At 43.8% G+C, this 16664-nt stretch overlaps 1 protein-coding gene across 1 annotated transcript in view; it reads right to left on the reverse strand.

Annotated features, from left to right (window-relative positions):
• Nucleotides 1–3934: 3934 nt before the first annotated feature.
• Nucleotides 3935–16664, reverse strand: part of SLC24A3 (solute carrier family 24 member 3) — a 170813-nt gene continuing 158083 nt past the window's right edge. The window contains exons 15-16 of the mRNA XM_074168275.1: nt 5120–5185; nt 3935–4084 (exon numbers count right to left, since the gene is read on the reverse strand). Of these exons, the coding sequence (XP_074024376.1) occupies nt 3935–4084; nt 5120–5185 (216 nt within the window). The remainder of the gene's footprint in view (nt 4085–5119; nt 5186–16664) is intronic.

Consider the following 16664-nt stretch of genomic DNA (forward strand, 5'->3'; position numbering starts at 1 on the left):
GGACAGAAAGCAAAAAACAAAGCATCACCAGAAAAAACCCAAATGATACCAGGGAAAATCTCCTCATTTCAGGTTGGTGTTCCTATTGTAGAAACGACCTACCAAAAAAGTGCAGTACATTAAAAAAATGGGAAAAAAAAGGCAAAAAAAAAAAAACAAACGCAAGTATAAAATTCACCTTTGGTAGGGACAAAAGCAGTTTTCCCAGCATGTCTTATGACCTCCTCGTGTCCTATCCTGTCATTCTGCCTTTGACCCACTGTCAAAGGAAGGCCATCCACACGTTGAGCAGAGTTGAAACCAGCAAGGGATCACACATTTAAATCAGGTCAAAGTCAGAGCCGCAGCGAAGCGCTCTCCGCTGAGGAAAAGGCTCTTTAATCTCCCTTTGAAATACTCATTAAGAATCGTCTGAAAGCGCTAGGAATGGAAACAAAAACAGTCAACTGGCCCAAAGACCAGAGCAGCCTCAGACGTGAAGGTGACCCTTGCTTTCAGAAGAATAAAACCGCAAATGACTCACGGTCACATTCAATAAACCCAACCCAACCTGGCTTCACCTCTGGTTTCCCCCAGCAGCCCCCCAAATCCTGGGCCTCTCCACAGCCCCTTTATGCCTCAGCTCTCTCCGTCCCCCGCAACCAGCCATCCCCCAGCCACCCCACCGCCCCGGTCCCAAGCCCCAGCCCCACCACCTACGGCCTTGTGCCACCCCGCGCCTCCCCATGCAGAGCAGGGGGCAGCCGCCCTCCATGGGCTCCCGTGGCCCCACATCCCAAGAACGGCCCATGGCTTAGGCAGCAACAGGCACTGCAGAGCTTCCCACCGGGAAACCGGCTTCCAGAAGCTAATGTCAAGAGAAGAGAAGCCCTCAGACTCAGTCCTCTGCTTGGCTTGACAGAGTAAAGCTATGAATGTGCACTGCATTTAAACATAACCGTCTATTTGAGTTTTGGAGTTGTTGTACAAGAAGGATGCGGGGAAAAAACGGCTCAGGGGTTTTGCTTCGGGGACTATTCCACAGGCTTTGATTATGCTAACAAACTTGAGAGGCTCTCTCTTTTGGAGACAAAACCAAGAATGCACACATTCAGTTGGTCTATCCTGTTCCAAACCAGGTCTGCGCTGGTTGATTTGGTTGCAAATTGTAAGCACACCTCACCGAATCTGTCAATATAAGAAGTGCTTACCAATTCATATATGGCACAAATAATGGCAGTTCAACGTACCTTTTGCTTCTGCTTAGAACAAACAACTTGCAGAACATTCTTGCACAACACACAAGTGTCAAAACAAGGTATTTCAGGTTTTACACACAATGCAAAGCTACGATACACTACAGTATTTAATGCACACCAATAGGAAAAGTTCCTAAAAAATACTCATGCAGTTTTTGTGCCACGGGATAGGTAATGGCTATTTCGTAGAAATAGATCCAACTGGCTCCATTGGAGCAGCAGTATAAATATTCAAAATAGAAGTAATAATAGGCCCTGATGTGAAACTTCTCTTTTTTTTTTTTTTCTTTTTTTTCTTTTTTTTTTTCACTTCTTCTTCCCCAAATCTGTCCCTCCGTCAGCAAGGAAACACTCTGCTTAGGAGCAACTGCATCTTGCTACAAGAGTATAGCTGTTGTGTTTGTGGGGTGGATTTTAGTGAGATGTGCCACATTGTTGCTAATGTTATTTGACTTAATGAAGTATTTTAGGCATTTTAGTGGTTATTATTATTATTATTAATCACATTAACGACAACAAAAAAAGAAACAAAAGCAACAAAGAAAAAGCCAACAACAGGAAGGTACAGTGGGCTTCCTAACGCGAGAGGACTTCCAGCGGGCATAGTTAGGAGAAGGCTACTCGGACAACGGGCTGCATAGCTCAACAAGTAGCAACACAATTGTTTTCCAGAACGAAAAATGACGACGCAGGCATGTCATCGACTCTACTGTCTGTCCCTGGACCCTTCCCTTCTTCTTGCCAGGGATCCACAGCACACTTTGTCCACCCAAGGCCAGCGGTACGCAGCTTTTTCCACTCGACGCACACAGTGCAACGGCTGCCAGTGCCTCCACAGGTTTAGTGTAACAAAGAAAGAGAATCAGGTGCTGAGCTGAATGGAAACCACAGGGTGTAAATATTTTGATTGACAACATTTTGTCTAAAGAAAATTAAACTGAAAAAAATCACTTCCAAAAGTGCAAACGAAATAAAAGTTGGCTTTCTGTCTGCGAATGGGGCGCTCTTTTTGTTGGAGGTGTTTGTTATTTTTTTTTTTCCTGCTATAGTTTAAGGTTTGCTGTTTTGTTTTTATTTTTCCTTTCTTTTATGTAGGTTTGCTGTGCCTTTACTACCAATATTTGCCACTGTTTGTACCATAGACAAAAACATTCACCTAGCTGGTAGTATCTTAATACATTTCATAGTAGAACATATACAAGAAAGAGGAAAAAACATACCAAATGAATCAGAAGTGATCAGTGCTTAAAGTAAATACAAGAGCCAGCACTGGCAAGAATCCACAGTACCAATACATACAAATGAAGCTGTGATGGTGTTTCTCATGGGGTGGAATCTGCCTGCATATTAATACAGAATTATACAAAATCTACCAGGGATATTGGAACAATGAATAGCTAAACTTTCACAATAACTTAAGATCTGTGAGCGAGTCTGCATTGAAGATATTCCACATTTTAAAAAGTGCCATCTCTCTCTGTGTCTTCCTCCCTCCCAAAGAGGGGGGTGATGAATCCACATGATCTGTTATTAGGTAAGTTCAACCGCTTAAGGAGACAAATATCTGGCCAGGTCCAGTGTATTCTTTAAAGAGTGGCAAATTATGACTTCAGTAACTATGTCTGTGCAAAATATGCCTCTTTCCTTTTAAAGAAACCAGTGTCTGTAACTCATTTAGAAAAGTTCTAACACGTACTTACGTCCTTCTCAGAATAAGTAAAACATGAATCCCCCCAAAACAAGAAATCTGATGAAGCAGAGAAAGTTCTGACCTTCCATTTCCACGTGCAGATCATTAAAAACCAGGACACCTCCTTGGTAGCCCTCCTGGGCTGGCGATCAAACTATTGCTTGGAAATACCATAAACACCATAGTAATAAAACTCCAACATTAGTAGTAAAATGGTAGCAGTGTTTACCCTTTGAATCCAGGTTTACCTTGCATTTCTCATCACACCTGTACAAGATTCATTATTTACGGTAAAAAAGTCATCTTCTGTTGCCTTGACGGTCTTCTTTTAATACGCAGCAAATCCATTCATATGCCAAGTACCTTGAATTGTATTCCCGTATTACACTGCCCTGTGACCTTTGGATTGTTACAGGAGATCCAGCGTTCAGAAGGAGAAGCTGCAAGAGAGGACGTTGATCTCTGGCAATTAAAAAAAAAAAAACCAAAAACCCAACAAAAAAAGAAAACCCCCAAAAGGACCAAAAACCAAAACAAAAAAAACCCAAACAAAAAAAAAAACAAACAAAAAAATTCCCATGAATCTCCTTGAAAATCAGCCTGTGTACGATGTACCCTCTTCTGCATTGTAGCAATAGTCTTAACTCATAAATTAGATTAGTCTTCCATCAAATAACTTAAAAAACGAAGGAATTGTAGCAGACCAGTTTTGCCTGGCTCGATGCCAGTTAGCAGCCAGTTCATCTAGAGTCCCAGTCACACTGTTCAAAAACTGAGCTAGGAAATCACATGAATGTTGAAAAAAAATAATCTTCACATCGATACAGGATTTTTCCAGGTTGTGGGACATCAGGGAGAGGGCAGACCTAGATGGGGCCACGGGTCCTATGAACAGTGAACAGGATATACGTCACGACTTGGAGGTGCACCGCATTCAGGAGATGCCAGCCGTGGTTTGTATTGCACAGGTAAGAAGGAAGTTCCTCCCGACAGTCTGCCACCTGCATTAGTGATCTCTGCACATTGGCAAGTTCACAAAAGTGAAAACATTGAATTCTGTCATGATGGAGAAACACAGGAAGATGCCGTAAAGGGAAAGGCACACACACCCTAGCTTCTTATCCAGTTTCCATTTGTTCATGTGGACGCCAAAAACCTACAATAAACACAGAGTAAGCCACGACAGCAGAACATTTCAAATAAAGCGGTAAATCCCCTTCTCAATTACAGGAGCACCAAGATGACTCTTCCCTTATTGATCATGGTCACCTGGAAGCAATCACAATGCAAGTACTGCAACAAGTGAGCTGAAGACCACAGCTGAAGTAAATCAGAGTAGCCTCACTGCAGCCACACCAACTTACATCACCTTGACTCCTGGCCCAAGGGCCTTAACTTTCTGCAATGATTTTTTTTTTTAAGAACAATCCAATTTAATTCAATCAGAAATATTTTCAAAGGCCAGATTCCTTTTTCTTCACTCAAAATGCTTCATGTGTCCCTCTGCATCTCCATCTAGAGCCACACAGTCTAAGGCTGTGTTTGACTTTGCTTAGTTTGCTCCCACACAAACCTCTTAAAAGGTTAAACTCTCGTGTACAAGGCAATTCTGTTGACGTGCAATACACAGGAGGACTCCCTATAGCAGCTGGTCTCAAGATTTGGAAGAGGTCACATAAATCCTCTTCTCTCTATCATTTCTACTCTGCTATGCTGGACTTGGACAGGTCAAGGAATGTGAGGCACTGATTTCAACAGAAATCTAACTATTCTATGATTTTACATCCAGGCACTATTTGTTCTGGTCTCTGCTGTATTTCAGAAGGTTCCTGCAGAGGGCCAAAGCAAACAGCACTTTGTCTACCTGTCCAACAGGAGAACGGATCCAGTCATACATCAAAGGATCTGCTTCAACTCTAGCGTGAAAAGTACCTAATGATTACTAATGGATCTCCCAGGCTCCTCCCATGAAAAGCATACAAATATGAGAGCCATTTGTGACAGCGATAGCTTCTGCATAGTGCCAGAATGTGCCTCTTGGGAAGCTTACAATAGGAGTGACCATTCCTATCCCATAACAACAGACTTCGCAACCACTATTACAGCTGGAGGTGAGAAAGAAACAGGTGAAGAAAATGTCTATACAAATCACTCTTTTGGAAATGAAGAACAAAAGACTATATATACATACTGTGACAAAGACAGATGCCAGCAGGAGACCAACAGAATAGATAAGTCCTCTGCTGTTTAACCGAATCTGTAAAAGAAGGAAGTTTATAAAACCATGTCACAATTTCAAGCAATGATATTTCTCTCGGCTGATAATTCTGTAATCCTAAATTGCTGGGTTGCTAAACACTGGCTTGCAAGCTATAAACACCAAGTCAAACCATTACATCACAGGTAATATTTTGCCTACTCCCTGTTGCCAAAGGAGGAATATTATTAGAGTAGTATCTTAGGACCTAGCAGCATTTCAAATTGTTCCACCTCCACATGGGCTTTGTCAGTGTTTATTCTGTTTTATCATGGAATTATCTCTTTGGCAATTAATTCCTATGTGAGTCTTGTAAGAACAAACAAGGAAAAGGGAACTTTGCATTGAGTCACCAATTAATGCTTCACAGTTGGGGAAAATAAACAAAGACACACACAAACACATAATTTCTTTCTTACTCTTACTCATCTTGGTGAAGGAAACAAGTCGGTAATCTCACGGCCTGAACCTCACCTGCTGAAGGCCATTGGTATCTACGTATCATCTACACTAGCACAGGCTGAACACTATTTAGCACTGAGGCAAAGAAGGCAAAAAGACAACTTGTTGTCTGTAGGACTGCACAAAGGTATCGTCACTTAGGTACCCAGGCACATCACAGGCTCCGAGGTAGCCATCTCCATGGCAGAGTCACAATTACACCCACGGTCCAAGCCAAGAACCAAGACACAGGTCTTCGAAGCTGTGGAGCTGTTTAACTGCCGTTTCTAGAGGCTCTGGAGTCTCTAAATCAAAGGCCTTCACCTGCATCTTTAAGCCCTAAATTAATTTAAAAGCATGATTTTATGTGACATAAACCTAAAACTACAAAAAAAGGCTACAGGGAGTAAAGTCACCTCTCCCATCCTGTTCCTCAGCTAGGTTCACACTTCTCAGTTTCCTATTCTTCTCTTGGGGAGCTTAATCATTGGCCCTCTGGGTATTTTTATATGATCTTCTCAAATAATTATCACCTGCAGTATCGTCAAGGGAGCACTCCGGTGGAGTCTCTCAAGGCATTTCTGTAGGGGCTACTGTGTGAGGGAGACTTCTTCCTAGGGAAGTTTGGCTTCTCCAGTGAAGCATCAGGGCAGCTAGAAGCTGTGGGGTGGGTGCTATGGGTGACTGAACTGTAAATCTTCAGACCACCTAATATCAATTACGATCTTCAGGCCACTCCAAGGTAACACAGCCCATTGTATTCCTCCCTGCACCTTCTGTGCAAGGAAACCCTACATGAAGTTGAGTTTCAACTGACTGTCACCAAAACCAATTATTATTTAAAGCAGTAACCGACTGTAAGTTTCCTGGCAGAGATCAATCTTAGCAAGAAATTAAGTATGAGTATTTTTAAAGGATGCTTTAGAAATGGACATTGCTATTGTTTGTCCAGCAGACTTTGATTTTGCGCAGTGCAGGTACATTGTCAGCCACACCACTTTGCTGCTGAGGTCAAACAGCAAAACTAAATGCAGTGATCCTCCTTAATTGGGCTGGTAGCCAATTCTTAATTGCTCAGTTTGTTCTAATTTGTATACAAGGAAAAGCAAAAACATCAGTCCATTCCTGCAAATGATCTGCAGACAAGAAAATAGTTCCCAGAATGAAAGTTCATCTACCTCAAACAACACATCTTTTTATAACAGCTGGATTTCTTTCTTATTTTTAAACTGGTTTTAGTCCAATAAACAATTAAAGCTAAACTTTTACGCTACGCTATTATTTTCCCAACTCTCAACACAAATAAAACAACGGCACATAGTGTATCACTGGCCACTTTTCGGTGCTCACATCCTTCCAGTTAGGCTATAAAGAAGCCCGTTTGCAAGAGAAGCAGGTATTGCTAATTTTATGATAAGCACCACCACAATTTCATGAATGCAAGGCTGCTGAGGCACTTGTATCATTTTCCATCACAGTCAGGAAAAACTTTTTACCCAAATATTGCTCCCAAATCCAGAGTAATGATTTAGCTTCATTCCCCAAGGACAACTGAGGGGAGAGTCTGACTTCCAGAGTCAAGGAAAGGATTATTGGTTCTGACATTTTGCAAACCTAAGCCTGCAATGAACTCCATACACCCAGGATGCTCTATGCAAATCCACGTTGGAGACAAGGTCAAGCGCGCTGCAAAAAGACTTGCAAAATTATGTGTTTGTGTGTGTCTTTGTTTATTTTCCCCAACTGTGAAGCATTAATTGGTGACTGAATGCAAAGTTCCCTTTTCCTTGTTTGTTCTTACAAGACTCACATAGGAATTAATTGCCAAAAAGATAATTCCATGATAAAACAGAATAAGTCTTGGAAGGATTTCTCTTTTCTCCTGTACATGCTCAAGATTCAGCATGACGACGCATTGCTGTACTTCCAATAAACCACGATAAGCGTGAATAGGTCTTGCACAGCTACTATACATTGGAATTGTTACAGCATTCGTACTCACAAGGGTCCCACCACTTTGTGGAGCTCTGTTGCTGCCTGAGATTTGTTGTTATCTTCATGTATGTTAAAATATGGACTTACACAAATGGCATATTTTCCTTCTTTTCTGATTTTTGCCATCATAAAAAAGGCTATGGCCATGATGATCATTTGTTCTCAAAGGTATTACAGGATTTCTTTACGACATAAGCTGTAAGTGTATGTACCTATAATAGGACTATTATATTCCTATGGCCATTACATGTAAAATACACCAGACTAACTGTCCAAAGAAATGAAGGACTTGGATTGCTTCAGAGTGCGAAGGCCAATTTTGGGACTGTCTGCATAACTGAAGGTGAAAAATGTAACGATTCCACTGTTAATGTAAACTGCAGGTTGTAAGTGGCAGACAGGAAGAAGTGGTATTTTTGCAGCTATGGAATAAGTCTCAAAGGCCACTGCAGCTTCTATTACCACTCCTGAGCAAACCTCAAAGTTTCGCTGAAACAAGAGCTGCTCTTGGGATGAGAGACAAAGTCAGGTTCTGACCCAGAAGACCTTTTTCTTTGCTACCTTACAGCTTATTTCCTGTTACACTAAGGAGCCAGGACAAGCTAATCTGAGGTTCTGTGCACGCATTACTGCTCCCTGTAGAGATGGACTACTCCATTGTGCTTCATTCACTCCTCTTCTCCTGCTTCCACTAATCCGGACGGTCCATATCACAGAATCACAGAATGATATGGGGTTGGAAGGGAGACCTCTGGAGAGCATCTAGTCCAACCCCCCTGCCAAAGCAGGTCCATACATGACAGCTAACCTGGATTTCCCTTGTAGTTATTGTAAATGCAAATAAACCCTAAACTAACTTCGTGTAACTAAAATACAAATTTAAAGCCACCTTCCCTGCTACCCCAAATAAGCAGCAGCTGGCTACGGAAGACAGACACTATTTTACAATAAATTCCTGTCTGGATTTTGGTCAGGAATTCTGTTTGGCCAGTGCCAATATCTGTAAAAACTGTCAGTACGAAATACATCAATCGGAAAGGAATCTACAGGAGAAGGAAGCAAACGAAGCAGCTGGAATTATTTTAGCATGGAAAATGTCTGAATTCAACCTAAAGTGCAGACGCTTCTTCTCACTTACATCATTAGCCTCCATAAAACCAGCAGACATTTGGAAAGAAAACCATTCCAAAGGCCTCTGTGTCTCATTTTCTGAGGACAAGGCTTCCAAAGAGAGGTGTTTGGGGCTGCTTTCTTTGGACTATCTGCAAGGCTCCTCTTTGGAGGTCATTCAAAGGAATAAAAGTTGCTATTAAGGATTATTTAAAAGTAGAAAGCGTATGCTAATTACTTATGACAGGCTTATAAATGTTAACAGTAACACACATCATGCCGATCCCACACGGGCAAAGCAAACACGGCAACTCCCTCAGCAGCACGAGCACCAATCTTCCCTTGCAGTGGTACCGCATCAAAACACCCAAGTTTCACTCCAGATTAACAGCTCTCAACTCAGGCTTAACTAGCAGCGCTCCTGGCCTGGGGTCTAGCCCAGCTCCCACTGTTGAGCAACGCAATTAGCTATTAATTAACCTAAATAACAAGAACCTTCCTTTTAGAATCATAGAATCATCCAGGTTGGAAGAGACCCTTGGGATCATCGAGTCCAACCATCTACCCTACACTACAAAGTTCTTCCCTATATCATATCCCCCAACACCACATCTAAACGGCTCTTAGACACATCCAGGGATGGTGACTCAACCCCCTCCCTGGGCAGCCTGTTCCAATGCCCGACCACTCTTTCTGTGAAAAATTCTTTCCTAATGTTCAGTCTAAACCTACCCTGTTGGAGCTTGAAGCCGTTCCCTCTCATTCTGTCGTTAATTACCTGTGCGAAGAGACCAGCACCAACCTCTCTAGTGTCCTTTCAAGTAGTTGTAGAGAGTGATGAGGTCTCCCCTCAGCCTCCTCTTCCTCATACTAAACAGTCCCAGCTCCTTCAACCGCTCTTCATAGGATTTGTTTTCCAGGCCCTTCATCAGCTTTGTTGCCCTCCTCTGCACTCACTCCAGCACCTCGATATCTCTCTTGGATTGAGGTGCCCAAAACTGGACACAATACTCCAGGTGTGGCCTCACCAGTGCTGAGTACAGGGGGACAATCACCTCCCTACTTCTGCTCCTCACGCTATTTCTAATACAAGCCAGGATGCCATTGGCTTTCTTGGCCACCTGGGCACACTGCCGGCTCATGTTCAGCCGCTTGTGAATTAGAACCCCCAGGTCTCTTTCTTCCAGGCAGCTTTCCAACCACACTTCCCCAAGCCTGTAGCAATGCATGGGGTTGTTGTGGCCCAAGTGCAGAACCTGGCACTTGCCCTTGTTGAAACTCATGCCATTGATTTTGGCCCAATGCTCCAATCTATCTAGGTCTCTCTGTAGAGCTTCCCTATCCTCCTGGAAATCAACGCTCCTGCTTAGCTTGGTGTCATCTGCGAACTTGCTGATGATACGCCCTATGTCCTTGTCGAGATCATCAATAAAGACATTAAACAGAAATGGAGGAGGCTTGACTATTCCCATATAAAGAAAGGATTTCCTGGGAGGGGTGAAATGGTGTTTTCTAATGCAGTTTTCACTTTCCAGTGCTTTTTGCTCTGCAAAAAATGGGACCATTTATTAGGGTCATTGCCTAATACCTCACTCTGCCACGGAACAGCAGCATTAAAACCCTTCCATGTACATAGCGAAGGGTGGTTTCCTTGGGTGAGCAAATGCTAGCTGTGGAATGCACTCTGTCAGGAAGCTCATTTGGCTGAACTGGATACATATCACAGCTGGACTTTCTGGAAGGAAAATTGCAGCTCTTTGGGTAAAAAAAACTTTGTTGGTGAGCTCAAAGCACTATAAAAGCTGTGCAGAATTCCAAAGGTCTCCACTGTGGCTCAGGAGGTGCTGCGTGCATGGCTTCTCCCTGCTATGCCATGGAGCAGGGAGAAAGGGGGACCGAAGAGGACAGAGATAACAGGTGAGAAGGACTATAAAACAATGAGAAGCGAATGAAAAACAACAGAAAGACAGTTAGACCGAACTGACGTAGCCGTAAGCCTGTCCTCAAAGCAGATTTGCCCCGGGACAGCTGAGAAAGGGATTCCACGGATGGATACTGGGTGTAATTCCAGATGCTGGGACTGTCAGTATACATGCTGTGGAGTTACTCTATGTGCACACAAACAGTCCAATTAATTTGGCTCGCTGCTTATGTAGAGGGCAGCTCTGCATGGTGTATGCAGGGGGTCCAGCTGCACACAACGCACTTCTGGCACATGCAGTAAGTCTGACCTCGCTAAACTTTCGCACACGTGGAGAATGACATACGTTCGGGCACCGTGCCCGAGGTCTGTGGGGTTATTTAAGATAGCCCTGGAGCAAGCTTATTTACACCAGTAAGAAACCTCCCTCATAGAAGATATAATTCCTGTTGAAGTCTTTTGCCCAGATAGCTCTTAATGTAAAGGTTTCTTAGAGTAATACAGTGCTTCGAGATTCTTGCAGGCTTTATAGCTAACGTTGAGAAGAGAATGAAAGCTGTCTGGGTTTGTTCAGGTCCAAAATGCAATGGTAGGCTGCTCTTTGAGGGATTTTTTTTTTTTCCCCTAAATATTCTCACTCCAACAAAGAAGGTCTCCTTGGAGCTAGATGAAACTCAGTGCCAAGCATTTGGGGGGCTGCAGCCTGAGGATTTGCGGAGATGTTCTCCAGCACACCTTGCACTGGTGGTAGAAGGGATTTCCAGTGTTAGACCAGCCAGCAGTGACTTCCCTGACACACTGGTCACATTAGAGCACTCTCCATTTACCATAGCTGAGCGAGGTACACTTTAGCAAATAGCTCACATTGTTTGGGGTATGACCACATATTCCTTTCTATCAAATTTGCTACCGGGCACTGAGGTATGTAATTCTTGCATTAAGAGTAATCAGAGGACCACTGCCAAAGCTCTTGGCTAGCCTATGCCTACCTCTGGAAACGGTTCGCTGAAAATATAACGGAAACCCCCAAATATTAATGAAAACAAGAACACTTAATTCTAGCAAACACTGCTATTGCTTATCTAAGGCAAACAAAGAGAACATACGGTTTCAAAGGAGACAGGTTCAGATTTGCTCTAAATCTGCTGAAACTCTGCACAGCACTGAACTAATTGGCGCACAGTAGGGGTTGCTCATCAGAACAAAAAGGCAGGTATAGCAGCTCCCTACTCTTTTATCCTACCTGTTAATGCTAAAGGCTTTCCTACAATCTCCTCCTGTTTGGCCCAGGTCTACATCACAGCAATTCATCATGGTCCACAGCAATGGCTAGAATCACAAAAGCCACACAAGTAGGTGTGCTGCTTTTTTTAACCTTCTGTCCAACTCTGGCAGCATTTCAGTATTTTCTAATCTAATGCCCATCTATCTATTTCAAAAAGTAATCATACAGAACCATGAACCGTTTTATACAATATTGCTCAGTGGTTCTAAGATAGTTAAATCCAAACTAGGCTGAATACTCACTGTTTACTTATTTCTCTTTTCTCTCATTTTAGTTCCGCACTTGCCTAAAGGCTCCTTTCTTTTTCTGCATTTGATTTTGGACAACTTGGTGGTGATTCACAAATTTCTCATAAGCCTACAGCTCTGGAAATACAGTTTTAACTGACAAACGATTCCCACTTCTCTGATTATCACTGTAGCCTGCCCTGCTCCTTATTCTGACTTCTAACCATGAGCACAGGAGCTCAGAAGACTCTGGAATTTGGTACAAAAGCTTAAGAAAAATGTGTCAATAATCTGTAAAATTATGGCAGAAATCAGTCAAGCAGCCTTTTCATGAGACAAGTGGCATTTCCTACAAGAGGCAATGGAGTAGGTTTTCTCAGAGCATGTGACTGTGTAAGTTAAGGAAAACAAGTCTAGCAAAACATTCAAAACTCACAGTAAGGGAGGAGATAAACTCAGTTTTTAGCAAAGAGCAAAAAAGGGGCATCAGCTGGAGCCTTCTTAATTATAGAAGGAAAACCTCAGTTCTCTGTTCATTTCAGAATAGGAAATGCTTCTTCCCCAGGAGAGAACTGTCTGCAGATGAAGCGCTCTCTCATACTGCAAGGAGGAAAAATCAACATTCCCAAACTCTCCTTTGAGGTTTGGCTTGTATCTAGCAGGTAAAGCAGGCCAGAAGACCACTCTGTTTTGACTGATCACACATGAAAGGTTTGAAAGTCCAAAATCTACTCTGTCTGAATTTGAACACAGGCTATCTCCCTGCTTCTCTTGTAGCAAGTACAAAGATTCTGCCACCAGCTCCAGCTATTCCCACGCAGCTCCTGCAGGCAGTAAGGAGCTGAGGCTGAAGCTAAGCAGCAGAGGAAAACAATGGAAATAAAATAAATGTGATTCCATTCTCCAGTTCTTTTCTGGCAGTTGCCGAAGGGAAAACAAGGAGCTATTGCCAAAACCCGAACTGGTTTTGCTCCAGGGTCCAAATACAAGAGAAATTACCTCATTCAGGAATATTAGAAGGACTCTGCTCTGTTTCCAGTCCCTTGGCTGAAAAAGATGCAGGTCCTCTGTCTGTTTGGGGATCATTCTCCTGCAGTGTCCCTGCCTGACAGTGGAAATTCAGTGTGAATCCTACATTCCTCAGGTCTTGCCATGAGACAGAGGTCTCAGCAAACTGAAACTTCAGACACGTTCCGCATTCCTGCACGTTTCAATGGAATTTCCTTCTTGGACCTTTGTTGAGACTCTTAAGAAAGCATCCTTGGTTTGCTCTGTATCACCCAGTTCACTTTGCAGATGGTACACACCGTGGAGTACACAACACAGAGTGCTGCACACAGACACTCAAGGTATTAAGCAAGAAATGCAGGGGTTATGATTGGAGAGAATTCCTGTGTTGTTAGGAGCTTGGAAAGGGACCAGACACTTTTGCTCTACTACAGTATAATCACCCCAGCCTCCCTGTCATGAAACCAGGGAGCAAATGCACTCCATACATGCAAACTATTCCACGAAGCTGAAAGGACTCGTTAGTAGCTTTAGCATGTACCTGCTGCTATGCCCACACATAGGTTTTTGGAATTGGCCAATAAATGAATCCATTGATTCCTGACAAACTGTATACTGCTGCTGCAGTGGTACCAAGTACATCACGTTGCAGATGCTAACGTGACAGCTGGAAAGAGTCTGGCACCCCAAAGCAGGAGGAAAAGTAACATCTACAGAAGTGAAGGGTGATGCTGTGGGAAGCAGGAACCCCTGCAGACACTTCAGAGTCACCACCCTACTGCTATCCTCACCTTAATGTTTGCCCCAATGACTGACAGAACCACCGAACCTATCCTCCCTCTTTTCCCAGAGGATTTAAGGTGGTCTATATGCAGATACCTGGGCCAGAACAGGGCAGGAAACAGACACACAGACGTTAGCTGTGAGGAGATTATTAAGGCCAGCTTTGTCCTAATGTCCTAAGTTAAATGCCTTCAATTAAAACAGTGAATAGCAAACTGGTCACTGAGTAGCAAAGCAGTGACACTTGCCATCTCGATGTGTGTTTCTCAAGTGTCCACTTCCCTCTGGATTCTCTGATGTCTAACAAGGCTCATGCTGGGGTTACTCCTTCTCTCTGGGGTTACTCCTTCTCTCTCTAGCTGCCTGTTTGCATGAAAGGAATGTAGTGTCTCTAAGACTTTTAACTTACTGTCAAATTTTGCTGAAACTGGCTGAAGTTATCAGGCAGGGGAGTGATGGACGGACATATGAGTATATTCCCAAATGCTGATGTGAACAAATGAACCTGGCTTCACATCCAAAAAAAGATTCCAGGGGGAAGCAATTGGATGGAAGACATGGAGCAAATGTCTTCCACTCTGGATTTGCCAGGGCCACTGGGGAAGGATGCTTACAGGATTACAGAGTCAGCAATGTGTCCAGGACTCAGAGCTGGAAGAGACGAGAAAGTGAACTCTTTCAAAGGTCTCTCTGGGTCCAGAGGAATGCTGCTTTTTCTCCGAAAGTCCTGCTGGCATGCTAGGTTAGCTATGGTTGATAACAGAAGGCCAGAGCTGCAGCAGGAGGGTGGCCAAGTGACCTCTGAGTAGTGGAGATGGAAGCTCCAGTGGGAAGCACAGAGGAAGGCAGAGTTAGTGCCTGGACATCAATGAGCATCCAGAAATAACAAGGACTCTTAAAATAATAAACAGATAATTGGCTTAGAGAATAGACACTGTAGAAACAGAAGGGATCTGATATGGAAGCTCTTTGATATTGACTAGATCCGCCTTTTGATGGGAAAAGCGTCAGTGGCCTGGCCCAAACCAAGAACTGTGGGGCTGACAAGTGAGTTGAAGGCAAAGGGTGAGGGCAGAGAAGGACCTTTTCTTCTCTGCACCAACACTAACATTTTCCTGGAGAAGCAAGAGATGGAGCAGTCTCTGGCTTGGGTTTGGACTGACCCCAGCTAGTGCTGGAAGGAAGAGATTAAAAATCCAGTACTGCACATTGATGATCACACTGAGATGGACCTGGTTCATGGTAACAGATACACACAAGCGAGGCAGGGTGAGTGATATTGGAGATGGGTGCCCTGGGGCATACAGTGGTTTTGCAAAGCGCTGCCTGCTGTGCCAGCTTCCTACACACCACCATGTGGGTGCAGCCCCCCCTCTTCAGGCTGGGGCTGTGACTGCAATGCAGTCTCCACTTGTGATGTACCCACATCCTACGGGAAAATGTTTATTTTAAAGTAGGAAAACAGCAGAAGGGGAACTTCCTTCTCTAAAATAGGTGACAGATGCTTCCAAGATGCAGCCCGAGAAGTACAAGATGGTTTTCCATTCCTCTCTCGTAATGAGAAAGGAAGAATAAAATAAACAGTAAGCTAAAACATCCATCGACAATGGGCCTGGGAAAGGAGCAGTCAGAACCAGGAGAGGCACTTAGGCAAAATGACTGTGATTTAGCAACCAGGATGTGTTTCAAGAGATTCAGAGTCTATTTCCAGTTCTGCCACTTGCCTACTGTGTGACCTCCAGCAAGCCCATTAGTCTCTCTTTGACAGGTCCCCTCTTGCTCTTTTCCTGTCTTATCTGTTAGACCACAACTGTATTTCCCCCCCTCAGGCACTATCTCATAGACTGAACTTGCTTAAACAAGAAGTCAGAAATCGTGATTCTGCATGGGGCTTCTTGCGGTTGCGGCCAGGCACATGACAAAACTAGGCAGTAACCAGGACCTTGTAGGACAATGCTTTCAATATACAGATGTCTCACAACCAGCCAGAAGCTTGCAGGCTGCATCTCATCCAAAGCTCTCCGCTTACCTCGAATCAAAATGCACCACCTGTAAAACGGGCTCTGAAACACCAACCTGCCCTCAGGGAAAGCTCAAACACAAGCTGGTCCTACACAGGGTCTACAGCAGCTGAAAGTACCGGTTAGCAGTGAGACTGCTCTTCACATTCAGAATGCAACCCCTCAAATCTTCTGCTTGGGAGTAGCTGCTTGCCTGGTTAGTGTGTGAAGCCACCTTACTGCGCGTGGCCGCGAAAGTTCAGAATGCGCATAATCACAGGACACCACACTGCCACATGCATGTGCACAGCGCAGCACAGAGGCAAAGGGAAAGAAAAAGGGAGCAGATCCTCTTCACAGAATCACAGAATCACAGAATCTTCTAGGTTGGAAGGGACCTTCAAGATCCTCTTGTCCAACCATCAACCTAATTGACAAAAATAAACACCCACAAAACAACAAAATGCAACACCATCACTAAACCATGTCTCCCAGCACCACGTCAACCTGTCTTTTGAACACTTCCAGGGATGGTGCCTCAACCACCTCCCTGGGCAGCCCATTCCAATATCTGATAACCCTTTCAGTGAAAAATTTTTTCCTAATATCCATCCTGAACCTCCCCTGGTGCAACTTGAGGCGGTTTCCTCTTGTCCTGTCGCCCGTGATTTGGGAGAAGAGACCGACCCCCTCTGGCTACACCCTCCTT

The sequence above is a fragment of the Numenius arquata genome, chromosome 2 (assembly GCF_964106895.1).
Source record: "Numenius arquata chromosome 2, bNumArq3.hap1.1, whole genome shotgun sequence".
In the NCBI taxonomy this organism is placed as follows: Eukaryota; Metazoa; Chordata; class Aves; order Charadriiformes; family Scolopacidae; genus Numenius; species Numenius arquata.